At 46.7% G+C, this 12,500-nt stretch overlaps 1 protein-coding gene across 1 annotated transcript in view; it reads right to left on the bottom strand.

Moving 5' to 3' along the window:
• The window catches only part of dnah7 (dynein, axonemal, heavy chain 7), a 77,186-nt gene that overhangs the window by 49,976 nt on the left and 14,710 nt on the right, over positions 1 to 12,500 (bottom strand). Inside the window, exons 17-29 of the mRNA XM_062533660.1 lie at positions 12,134 to 12,327; positions 10,118 to 10,316; positions 9,706 to 9,846; positions 8,979 to 9,191; positions 8,665 to 8,774; positions 8,211 to 8,379; positions 7,441 to 7,543; positions 6,672 to 6,799; positions 6,201 to 6,413; positions 4,371 to 4,469; positions 3,512 to 3,760; positions 2,145 to 2,294; positions 270 to 452 (exon numbers count right to left, since the gene is read on the bottom strand). Of these exons, the coding sequence (XP_062389644.1) occupies positions 270 to 452; positions 2,145 to 2,294; positions 3,512 to 3,760; positions 4,371 to 4,469; positions 6,201 to 6,413; positions 6,672 to 6,799; positions 7,441 to 7,543; positions 8,211 to 8,379; positions 8,665 to 8,774; positions 8,979 to 9,191; positions 9,706 to 9,846; positions 10,118 to 10,316; positions 12,134 to 12,327 (2,151 nt within the window). The remainder of the gene's footprint in view (positions 1 to 269; positions 453 to 2,144; positions 2,295 to 3,511; positions 3,761 to 4,370; positions 4,470 to 6,200; positions 6,414 to 6,671; positions 6,800 to 7,440; positions 7,544 to 8,210; positions 8,380 to 8,664; positions 8,775 to 8,978; positions 9,192 to 9,705; positions 9,847 to 10,117; positions 10,317 to 12,133; positions 12,328 to 12,500) is intronic.

Below are 12,500 nucleotides of genomic sequence, written 5' to 3'. Positions count from 1 at the left end.
CCGTCTGGATCCAGGAGGCGGTTATGTTTTCGCTTGGCGGAGGTCTGCCCACTCGGAGTTCTTTTCTAGTGCCAAAATCCATACACTTGACAAACAAGGTCTAAATGTCTGGTCTATTTTTAGTTTTACACCTCTGGACTTTAATCTGAAGTTCATGGAACTTAGGAGACCTCTGTGTAGAGTTGTGTACATCACATCAATCAAATACACTTCTATAATGTCTAAATTGCGATGTACATGTCAGCTGTCCTGGGAGGCTATAATCTCACCGTGGCGGGGGAGGCCACCTCCAGGTCCATGGGCTCGAAGATGAGGCTCATCTGCGGGGACATCTGGATGATCTCGCCGCTCATCAGGCACAGCTTCTTGTTGTCGTCCAGCACCGTGTTCATGTTCTCGATCCAAACGGCGTCCACCGGCCCGTCGAAGATCAGCCACTTCCTGTCGGGGCTCTGTGGACACGGGAAAGACATGCAACGTTACGTGCCTGTCTGGACTAAACACTTTCCATAATTAAATAATTACTCATTCAAGCAAAATGGGCAATTGTTACGTTTGAACAGCACAGCTGTGTGCACCTCTGCATTAAAACGTAGAAATGAGTAAACATCTGTGTTGCTTCAGCTTAACTCCTATATTAGTATGAGACTGTCCCTTCCCATAGACGCACCAGGTGTCTGCAGAAGTGCGAAGCAATCACCCTTTCTGGTCTATCTTTAGTTTTACACCTCTGGACTTTAAGCTGAAGCTCATGAAATTTACTGTAGGAGACCTCTGTGTAGAGTTGTGTAAATCACATCAATCAAATACACTTCTACAATGAAGATATTGATACAGATCATTGTCCAAGTGTTGTATTTTTGATGCCTTTATATTTAGCAAAAACTGTCTAAAACATGTAATTTCTGTTCTGGCAGTGCCTTGTCATTTATGATGACATTCCAATAAGTTGGAACAGTAAACAAGCCAAAGTTCTGCTGTTGTGTGATTTGGATCGTCTCAGTTCTGGCACCTGGTCATGTCGCTTCAGTAGCTGTGCTGATGCGTGATCAAACAGAATAGAATGGGAAAAGGGCGGGGGAAGGGGGGGTGGGGGGACTGGAAGGGTAAAAAATATCATGAAACGTCTTCTAAGTCGGCCCGAAAGACCTTCTGAATGTTTTCCCTCACTTCTAATTATAGCGATTAGAGGCTGCAGCTGTGTGCCTCCTCGGCTCCTTCTTGGCGAGTGTGAAGTGAGCCGTTTCACGCGGCGCTTCCCCGTGAGGCCCCTGCGACGACGACGACGACAGCGCACACGCACGTGTCGCAAAGCCCCCCTCTCCTGACACCCCCCAGGGGATGAGGAGGGAGGGAGAGAGAGAGAGAGAAAAGAAGAGAGTGATGGAGAGAGAGAGAGAAAGACAGAGAGAAAGAAAAGAAGAGAGTGATGGAGAGAGAGAGGGAGAGAGAGAGAGGGGAAGAGGGGGGAAAAAAAACGTCTCGGTGACAGATCTCTGAGAACACAGCCGAGCCTTCAGAGCCTTCGGAGCCTTCAGAAGATGACACGGAGCGCCTGTCGCCATGGAGACGGCGCTGCCGCGAGCCCGGCGGAGTGGCAAGGCGGGAGGCGTTAGGAATGCCGCCACCGCCATCGGGGCCCTTGTGTGGCACACGAGAGGTAAGACTGCTGCCGACTGCATTACTCCGGATGAAATTTTCGACGGCGCAGGCGGAAAGGGGAAGTTTTTTTTTACACTTCTAGCTAAGTTCTATGCATGAGAATCACAGCAGGGGGGGTTCCTGATAGAGAAAAAGCTATTTTCTTCCTAATGCGGATGAGTCGAGCGCTCTGTTAAAATAAGGGAACAGGACACAGATGTAGAGAGGAGGACCAGACGGAGGAAGAGAATAGAGGAAACAGAAGAGAAAGAGAGAGGAAGCAGCAGAGAGCTATGTTGTGGGTACCATAAAAGGAAGGGGGGAAAGTGCAAAAAGTAGGAAAAGGAAACTACTCTATTTTGACAAGTAAAGTAGGAGGGAGATGTAGTTTCTTTTTTGCAATTCTTGAGAGACAAGCGGTGAAAAGTTTGTCCGCTGTTGCTCAGCACCGGATCAGAGACAGAGAGAGGGCGGGAGGGCGGGAGGGGGAAATCACGTCTCACCTGCGATACTGCAAAGGCTCTGTAGCTCACAGCCAGAATGCCATCTGACCACTCATGCGAGATGGGGTCAAACTGACCATAGAGCTGACCCATGGTAATGGACTTGGGGTTGATGACGGTGATCTGCACTCTATTTTCTTCCATCAGGCCCTGCATGAAACAGCACACACACACAGAGCTTTTGATACATGGCATGTCAGAGTGGTGGAGCTCACAGTGCAACATGGACTTATGGATCAAATCAGTATCAGATGTAGACATGCTAGTATGCTATTATCAATAACAAGGGAACTAGACGTGAATTTGAAATTAATATTTGGCAACACTAATTATTACATTATATATACACAGAGAGAGAGAGAGAGAGAGAGAGAGAGACTAAACAGCATAATGTGTTTTTGTGAGCTCCAGAGACAGATCTGATCTGCTCGTTCCCAACAAAGCCTCTCCCGAGACAACAGGGATGGGGAAGAAGTGGAAAAACCAAAAGATGATGATTTAAAAAAACAGCTTCACTTCCGCTTCCGAGCCCCTGGCCGTCAGAGCTGCCCACTGGAATTCTGGGAGGAGTGGCGGGGCCTGTGGAACTGGGCCTGCCTCCACGCGCCACTGCACTGATTCCAGCGGAGAGGGAGGACCGCCGCGGGAGCCGAGCCATGAATGGCGCGCTCAAGTGTCCGTCTAACTTCTTCATCCCCGAGCCTCGTGGGAGGCCCCGGAGATCTCGAGAACTCGCCGGCGGAGTCTAGTCTGCCTTCAGCAGCAGGGGTCAGCACTCTCGACAAAGTGCCTTTCGGCTGCGACGCTCTCTGTAACTGCTGCGCCCACTCAAACGCTGCGTGCCAAAGACTCCGCCGTCGCCCCCGACTCCTCGCCTGGCCTCGTCTGGCCCGCGCCATCTGGCAGCGCCATCGAATGAGTAACTTTCGGAAAAGCAGAACGTCTGGAAGGATTTTTTCGGAAGCTGTCCTTATCGGCGGACGCTGAGGCACAATGACATGCATCTGGGTCGCTCGCAGAGCCCCACTGTGTTGCTTTGTGTATTTAGAAGGAGAACTGACAGCGCGTCGCCCCGCAGACTGCGTCTGCTCATCCGAGTCTGAGGTTGACTGAGGCCTCCTCTCTTGAGGACGCCATGCGTTCGATTTTTGTTTTTGCTTTCTTTTTGTTTTCAGACAGGCTGTAAAGGCCCCCGTTTGAAAAAGGCTGACTGACAAAAGACACACCTTGCAACAGACATAATGAGTTTGCTGACAAGGACAAACTTTGGTAATTCAATGCAAAACGCCCCTCGAGGCAGCCACAGAGGGAGACAGACGGTCAGAGATTAGCGAGCTTTTTCAGCGAGCTCGGGAGTCACGACTCACCTTCTCGCAGATGTCGTGGAGCGCGGCGGCCAGCACCCGGTAGGCGCACGTCTTGCCGCCGAAGGGCTCGCCCACCAGCATGAAGCCGTGGCGCACGATCATCATCTCGAAGATCTGCAGGATCTTCTCGGTGAAGAAGTCGGTCATCTGCAGGTTCATCTTCTCGCAGTTCTCCCGGATGGCCTCCAGCAGGTCCCGGTAGTCGGGCTTGGGCAGCGTCACCCCGGGGAACAGGTCCGAGGTGATGCCCTGGACAAGACACACAAATCAGTCCCAGGAGAGAGACAGACAGCAAGGGTACAGGGGTTATGTGCTATGTGTATACAGGTATATAGACTGTAGGTAAAGGTGCCGTACGCAGCTTTTGTTTACTCTTCCTTTTGAGCACAACAATCATTCTAAATACATAATGAATAGTATGCAAATGTGGTAAGCAAATGTGTGATATGTATAATATGCAATAGGTGCACTAATGCAAATGAACAAAAAACATTTCAACCTTAGTTTCAAGTATAAGGCATGTACAGAGTGTATGTGAATACAGACAGACAAAATATTTTGAACACTGTGTTTTATCACACACAAATGTTTTTTTTTTTTTTCAAATTGCATACTGAAGCTGAACTGAAGAGACAGCACTAGAGCATAGAAAAAGAACAATAACTACTATAGAGGGTGAGGGTGAGGCAGTGCAGACACATACAGACTGTAGTTGTTTAAAAAATATATAACATCTATCAATCATAGGTGTTCCATCCATGACACTCGGAATGTGCCAGGTATCTCTCTCAGGTAAAAACAAAGGTACCATCCGCCACCTCCACGCCCCGCTCAAATCTCCCGTGGATTCGCTCAATACCTCAAACAGGGGCAGGTCGTGAGCCAAGAACTTGGGCAGATTAACATCAATAATGGACCTCAGCAGCAGGATGTCTTCGTCTTCTTCGGGATACTTCAGCTGCGGTACACACAAAGCACAGAGGTGGTGGGGGAACCTGCACTTAATGAGAGCCTCGCTGAAGAGATGAGTTTAGGGCTTCTGAGGCAAACCGAGCTGTCAATCAACGACTGTTTTTTCACTCTTTCTTTCTTCTCTTTTTTTACTGTCTTTTCTGCTGACACTAACTCTGCCGACGGAGCTTATGGCCTCGCGTCGTACGCGCTGGGACGCGCACACGGCCTCCTCCGCCGAAAAAGTAATTTGGAGAGAGGCGAGGAGAGGAGAGGTAAGCCATCCAGGGGGACGCGCAGAACAGAAATATGGCTTCAGGAGTCACACCAGAGCTCGGCTCGGCTTGGAGTGCCGCCGCTGCGGAAGACACGGAGGAAATCAGAACGGGGAATATTTCGGGGGGGTTTGGCTCATGGGGTATCTAATATCAATCTTGCTGTTGTCTATTCAGTCTAATCTTTCAATCTTTTTGTGTACGAGTTTTTTTCTTCTTTCTCAGCATTCCATCTCAGAAGTAATGCGTTGGTGAAAAGGCAGGGGACACTGAATAATCCTTTGTGCATCTGCACATCAGAGACAAAGAGGTATTCAAAAACAAAGACAGGAAAAAAAAAACATCTCTATGGCCTGTGCAGCATACAGATTTATTGGTCATAAGTTTGCTGACTTGCGTCCAACATAAAAAAATATTCTGCTTTCTGCCTTTCTCAAAACAAAAGTAAAACAGTAAAAAATAGGTGAACTAAGTTAAGCCTTGTCAATCACTCAAGAGCACAGATCACAATATTTACTGGCTTCATGCTGCTGCCTTTAAAGCAACACAGTGCAGTTATTTTTGTCTTAAAATAGCGGCTTCAAACTCATTTTGGATGCTACACTGATTTATATGGATGGAGAAGTCTGTAATGCTTGATATCGCACTAGGTAATGCTGTTGATCGGGTAAAATCATGGCTTGATTTGGTTTTTGACTAACTGGACACTGTCTCAGCGCTGAAATGAGTGAAATATTGACGCCAAGGGCCACAGATATCAGTCCTTACAAAGCGTTTATTTAAGTACTTTCTTTAACTACATTTCTTTCAAGTGTCCTTTGGAATTAAAATAACCACACATCAACACTATACCCTTCACCATACTAAGAGATTGGCATGCTTTTATGTCAGTCATTAGCTGTTACAGTAGTTAATTAGCTGGTTTGAATTGCATTGAGCTCAATGAGAAGGAAACCAGCTAATTAGCTAACCACTAATAACTGACATAAAAGCATGTCAATCTCTTAGTATGGTGAAGGGTATAGTGTTGATGTGGGGTTATTTCAATTTCAATGGCCAAGGGGACTTTATCAGGGTGCATAGTGTCCTGGATCCATGGAATAACTGGCCTTTAAAAAATTAAAATAAAAATCCTCTATGGGAATTTAACATGGGAGTTCCAATACTTATGACCCCCTGTATTTTAAGGACAACTTTTATTTATTTACAATACATTATTCATTCACAAAGAAAATGTATGTCCTTAAAGGTTGAATATTTCCTATTTTTTTCATTTAAGGCATTAAGATCAATTTCCAAAAGATGATTTTATATTTAACTTTAAGCATGTGTTCCAATACTTTTGGAGGGCACTGTAAAATGCATAACATATCCTATATAATATACAAACAAACAAACACTACCAAAATAAAGACACCAAAGTAACATAGGGTGACAGGTGATAAAGCATGAGACTGGTGTACCTTCAGGTTGCCCGCTGCCGTGAGCACGGACTTGACGGCCCTCATGCCGTAGTCGTAGTGGTGCTGGGAGGAGAGCTGCTCGGAGCACAGGCGGTACGTGGCCACGATCTTCACCGAGAGCGGCCGCGCCCGCACAAAGCCGCACGAGTACAGCACGATCTCGGCAATGAGAGCGTAGTCCGGCACCATCATGGCCACCGTACGGAACAGGGCCTGGGTGGGGGGGGATAAGCAAAACAGAATAAAGCAGTGAGGACCACTACAAATGATCTGCTTTATCTCACTGGGCTAAGGAATGATTTCTCATTTTTATTTTACTTTCTACAACACATATTGCCCAAAATAAGGTACTGTTGAGGACACGTTTCACTCCATGGCAAATAAATAACTCCACCATCTTTATGATGGAAATGATGACTGAATGGAAAATGATCAGGTTAGAGTATATGGTTAGGTCTTTGCGGTCAGGACCTTCAGGTTATCGGGCAGCTCAGAGCGTCCAGCGTAGCCAGGGTTCATGGTGATGAAGACAGCACAGGTTGGGTTGAGCCTCAGTTCCGTGCCTTCAAACAGCAGTAACTCGGCATTGGCACAAATGCCTGTAGGTCAGGACAGACAGACAGACAGACAGACAGACAGAGAGAGAGAGAGAGAGAGAGAGAGAGAGAAAGAGAAAGAGACAGAGAGAGAGAGAGAGAGAGAGAGAGGCCTGGTCACCCAGCTGACAACTCTGTTATTAGCACAAATAAACCTTCCTATCAAGTGTAAATGACTGCATCCTTTAGAGCTCTGATAGATTGGCTGAAACTGGCGGGGTGAGTCTCCCCTCCTTCCCACCCTCTTCTTTCACTCTGTACCTGCAGAGAGCCTTTTCAGCTGGCACACAAAGCAAGCCCATTATGGCATTCAGAATGTCAGAAATAGCAGCCGCATGCAAAGGCAAAAAATCAATGTCTCCCGCATGTGCACCATTGCTTACCTAGTTGACCCGTGCCCTTCAAAAAGTGAGCTAAAAGCCTGTCTGGAGTTCTTTTTTTTCTCTCTCTAAATCACAAAGTTATTTATCCTATTTCAGACTAAATGGCCTTTAAACCACCTTTAACCCCCCCCCCCCCGCACGCCGCTTGGTATGTTTGTTTATTCGTTTATGTGTGTGTGTGCGTGTTTGTTTACAGAAATATCCATTTCTGACGGGCGGTCCGGGAGGTCAACCCGATGGGGCCTGCCAAGGAACCCTCACCTCTCTGAATGGTCAGGATCTGCTGGGCCACCACCGACAGCACCTCCAGGTCGATGCGGTTGAACTCGTCGAAGCAGGCCCAGGCGCCGCAGGAGAGCAGGCCCTGCCAGACGAATCAAAAGCAAGTCGACAATGGACTCATATACGCTCTTTAATGGAAAGGGCCAAGTCTCTCACCGGAAGCTGTCATGCAACTCATCACAACTTTTCAAACAAGGAGCCTCGAGCACAATACTTCAAAACCAACAGCGAGGAAACAAGTCGTAATTGAAAAATGTGTTAATTGCATTTCGATTTCTTAAGTGCTTCAGGGGAGCAAAGTGCTTTAGCAATATATAATCATATTTGTTGATGGTAATAAATTCATAATTGCATTCTGAAATCAGGATTATCTGGCGTATGAGCAAAAGGATGGGCCCTCGGGTGCAATTTACATCTCTAATGACTGGCCACTAATTTGAGTGACAGCCACCAGGCACTTTGCCTCCAGGTTTCATTAGCCTTTTTTCTAACCAATCTTTCCAACTAAAAACAATGGCGAGCATCTTATTGCACTAGAAAGTAAGAAGCTTGTTTCCAAAATTGAATACGGGTCACATTCTATCACCAAGGTAACCAGTGGCTATCTTTTCTTAGAGCCACACTGCACTTCCACTGTATTCACCTTGCTAGTACAACATGTTTTCATGAATACTCTACTCTCAAGGCACTTGTGTTGAATATAGAAACATTTGCTGAGACGTTTCCTTTTTAAGCTAAGGGAAGCCTACCTTGAAGAACTTGCCAAGAGCGATGTAATCTAAGCCATCGGAGCAGTTGAAGACGACGCACTGCTTGGCGACGGCTTTGGCCAAGTCCTTGGTGGTCTCCGTCTTCCCAGTTCCGGCTGGACCCTCGGGAGCGCCTCCCAGGTGCAAGTGCAGAGCCCCAAACAGAGTTCTGGCAGCAGAGGTCCAAACGGGACAATGCACTCAATAACGGACAGAAAAAACCCTGCATTTCTCTACCATAAACAGTGTGGTCTGTTTCTGTTTTGTCCAACTGCTTGTTTCTGTCTCGTTTCTGTCATGAATCTTCGCCACAATGACATACAGTACTTCTTGGAAATAACACCAAGAAGCACCATCATTTTATAACATTTACTAGAGTTACTTTGACCACACAACAACCTTCACGGCAGTTATATCGTTAAACCAAAGAAATAAGAAATAATTAATGTTCCACCTGTAGCAGCGGTCAGTCAGAGGGGTGATGACCAGACGAGGAGTGTTCCCGAGGTACTCGTAGCCGTAGGCCAAACCTGCATTAATCATTTTGGTCTGAAGCTGTTCTTCCTAAGAGATGGACATTACAGCCCTATTTAGAATCAACACACAACCAACCGCATAATAGTTCTCGAAAGTATTACCAGTGAAATATTACTCTGGAACATTAACAGTCATCTATATGCTTCCACACAAAGCTATCAGTTCTCCTTTCATTCAACTCATTCCCAGCATGCCACCTAAATCATGACCCCCCCCCTCTCTGTGACTCACGATCCAATAGTAGCGCAGCTGGCTGAGCCACTCAAAGTCGGTCTCCTCGGTGACGTTCTTGGCGACCAGGGAGGCCAGGACGTCGCGGGCGTGCACGTCCTGCACCACCAGGGCGCCCAGCGTGACGCGGTTCTGCTTGGACAGCTTGCCCCGCACCAGCGTGACGATGTCGTCGATCTGCCGGTTGTTCTGCTGCAGGTACTCCTCCAGGTACTAGGAGCACACAGCACGGCCCAGCGGAGCAGAGACAGGGTCAAGCATGTCTGTATTTAAACAGCTCGTTGCTAACGCTAAGAGCCTCGCTAGTCGCTACTACGGCTACCGGCAGCAGCTGCTACTGCTGACGGCGCGAGGTGGGTGGCACACAGGGCTTTAGAAGTGTAGAACCATTCAAACGAGCCGTTAATTAATACAACGCAGGACGCAAGCCAGCTGATTATGAAAAGTCAAACGAAATGACACTTAATTTCATACATCTCTGAGCTATAAGTGTGACTAGGACATATGCTGTGTATAAGGATACTGAAGTGACAGCGCTAAACTGCTCAGCGTTTGGAGAGAGACTCAGATAATACTGTACAACACAAACGCCTAGATTTTAGGAGAGGAACACATAGAGTGAAAAATACAGTGAGATAGCAACTGGCTGAAAAGACACACACACACACACACACACACACACACACACACACACAATGGCTGTTGCCATGCTAGTGTCAACACCTACCTGAGGCCCTTTTGCGATGGCTTCGTGGATGTCTTTGGTCCAGTACACTTGGGACACACACAGAACTGTCTGGCCAGGCCATTCTCGCACCCAGTCGATTCGCAGGTCCTTTGGATAAGCTTCTATAGCTTCACCAATCACCTAGGGGTCCCAATATGTGTTTTACATTTTCTAATGCAAATAATGTCATTAAAATATCAGTAAGATAACGACAGAAAAAAACAATGAATGAATGAATGAATATTAAATGGATTTGAGGGTAAATACTGTAGACATGTTTTTGCATGTGTATGCACGTGTGCACATGTGTATGTGTGTGTGTGTGTGTGTGTGTGTGTGTGTGTGTGTGTGTGTGTGTGACGTGTGTGTGTGTGTGTGTGTGTGTGCGTGCGTGCGTGCGTGCGTGCAGCACCTTGCGCAGGGAGCCCAGCATGCCGCTCTCCAGCTCCAGCAGCCACTTCTCCACCTGGCCGCGGGCCTTGGAGGTGGAGATGGTCTCCAGCAGCTCCACCACCTCGCCCTCGCTGCTCTTCATGTGCGTGATGTCCAGCACGTCGGTGAACACCACGCTGGCGATGCCCTCGAAGCACTTCTTCAGGTGGGGCTGCACTCTGCCAGGAGGGGGTCACACAGGTAAATCATTACAGGTGTATGTGTGGCAGTCTATGCCCTGGTCCTTGTAAGGGCTAATGTATGGATAATGGTGCATGTGCCAGTCTATGCCCTGGACTGGTCCTTGTAAGGGCTAATGTATGGATAATGGTGCGCGTACCAGTCTATGCCCTGGTCCTTGTAAGGGTTAATGTATGGATAATGGTGCGCGTGCCAGTCTATGCCCTGGTCCTTGTAAGGGTTAATGTATGGATAATGATGTTTGTGCCAGTCTATGCCCTTGGCCTTGTCCTTGTAAGGGTTAATGTATGGAATAAGCATATGAGAGTTACTTTAGGGGCATGCAATGGAAATTAGATGGGCCATGGGCAATGTCTTTACACTGGTCCGGTTTGCTTTGTGGGACAAAAAATAAGGCAAACTTCTTTGCTTGCCACCAATAAAAAGATGCCGAGGCTCTCTTTAAGTAGGGCACATGTGTGCACAACACATATTCCCTCTATTCCTGTTTATCCCGGCCTCATCCCATGGTATAATGGGGACGACTGACCCTTGGCTACAACCGCGCTTTGTGCCAAACACCACTTTAAAACTTCGGGAATTCAGCCCTCTCGGAGAAATCGGTGGCCTCATGGGAGTGAAAGCGAGAGAGAGCATAGAAGGGGGGAAAGTAAAGAGTGGAAGAGAGAGAAGGAGAGATAGAGAGAGAGAAAGAGAGAAAGAGAGAGAGAAAGAGAAAGAGAGAGAGAGAGAGAGAGAGAGAGAGAGAGAGAGAGAGAGAGAGAGAAGGGGTGCTGAGTGGAAGCAGAAGTCCCTTTGTCTGCAAAGACATTCATTATTAAACAAATACCTTGGGTGAAATAAGACAAGGCTTGCTTATCAGCCCTTGCCCTGCTTAGGGGAGCCTCGGCAGTGGAAGTAGGCCACAATGTCGTTAGGAGAAGAAAAAAAATCGCTATAATTAAATTCCCACAGTAAGTACAGGATTTTTCAGGTCTCAAAATGAGATTTTCAAAGTCAGACACAGCCAAATTGCTTTTCATATATATTTTCTTTTCTATTTTTTTTCCTCTCTCTCTCTCTCTCTCTCTCTATCCCTCTCTCTGTTTTTAGAGACTTCGCCGTATGTATAGAGGATGTTGAATGGAGATTAAGCCCGTATTGGACTGTGTGCACTAAGTTAGTCACCTTGAATACAGCGGGCAGCAAAGGCTTTAAATTATATTTGAATACATGAATGCGCAATGGCAATGTCAGACAGAGGGGGACGGCAGCGGCTAAATGAATTCACTCCGCACTGATCTGGACGCATTTGAGATCTCTCCGATACAGCCTGTTGCAAAACCCCCCTGGGTGTTTGAGTCAAAAATCGTAAATGTGTGTGTGAAGAAGAAACCTGCTGCAACAGTGCTAGGGTGTCGCCAAGACCAGGAGTACACAGCTTGTGATGTATTGAATGTCTACATACAAAAGGAATATAATGTGCAATTTACGGACCGACACAGGGACCGACACAGTGACAAAAACTATTCTTTGGACACACTTTTACAACCTAGATTTCGGCAGTATGTAATGCAGATGTCTTAAATCCATGACTTCATCTACAATATAGAATATGACTACATTTAGCTATGTATTTGTACCTGGTAGGGTCCTTGGTGTGTGCATTTGTACCTGGTAGTGGTAGGGTCATTGGTGTGTGCATTTGTACCTGGTAGTGGTAGGGTCATTGGTGTGTGCATTTGTACCTGGTAGTGGTAGGGTCCTTGGTGTGTGCATTTGTACCTGGTAGGGTCCTTGGTGTGTGCATTTGTACCTGGTAGGGTCCTTGGTTTCAGACAGGATCTCCAGGAGCTCGTCGTTAGAGAGGAAGAAGAATCTTGGGAAATAAAGACGTTTTTTCTCCAAGTACTCGTTGAGACCTTTCAAGATCAGCTCAAGGAACTCATTGGATTTCTTTAATTTTTCCACCATTTTATCGATAGCGACCACAGCCAGCACATGCTTGTCCTGTCATATGAAAAACAAACAATTCACAACATTGGTACTGATTCTATATAGATGCTTTATCACAGAAAAAGAAAATGGTTCTAAAACCATGATGCCAATACTCCATAATGCACATGACATCTTTTGTATTTTTACTTTTATGCGCATAGAATATGTTTTTACCACAAAACATT

Source organism: Sardina pilchardus, chromosome 4, assembly GCF_963854185.1.
Source record: "Sardina pilchardus chromosome 4, fSarPil1.1, whole genome shotgun sequence".
NCBI classification, from domain to species: domain Eukaryota; kingdom Metazoa; phylum Chordata; class Actinopteri; order Clupeiformes; family Clupeidae; genus Sardina; species Sardina pilchardus.
The sequence above is the reverse complement of the archived record's forward strand: the minus strand, read 5'-3'. Positions and strand labels throughout refer to the sequence as shown.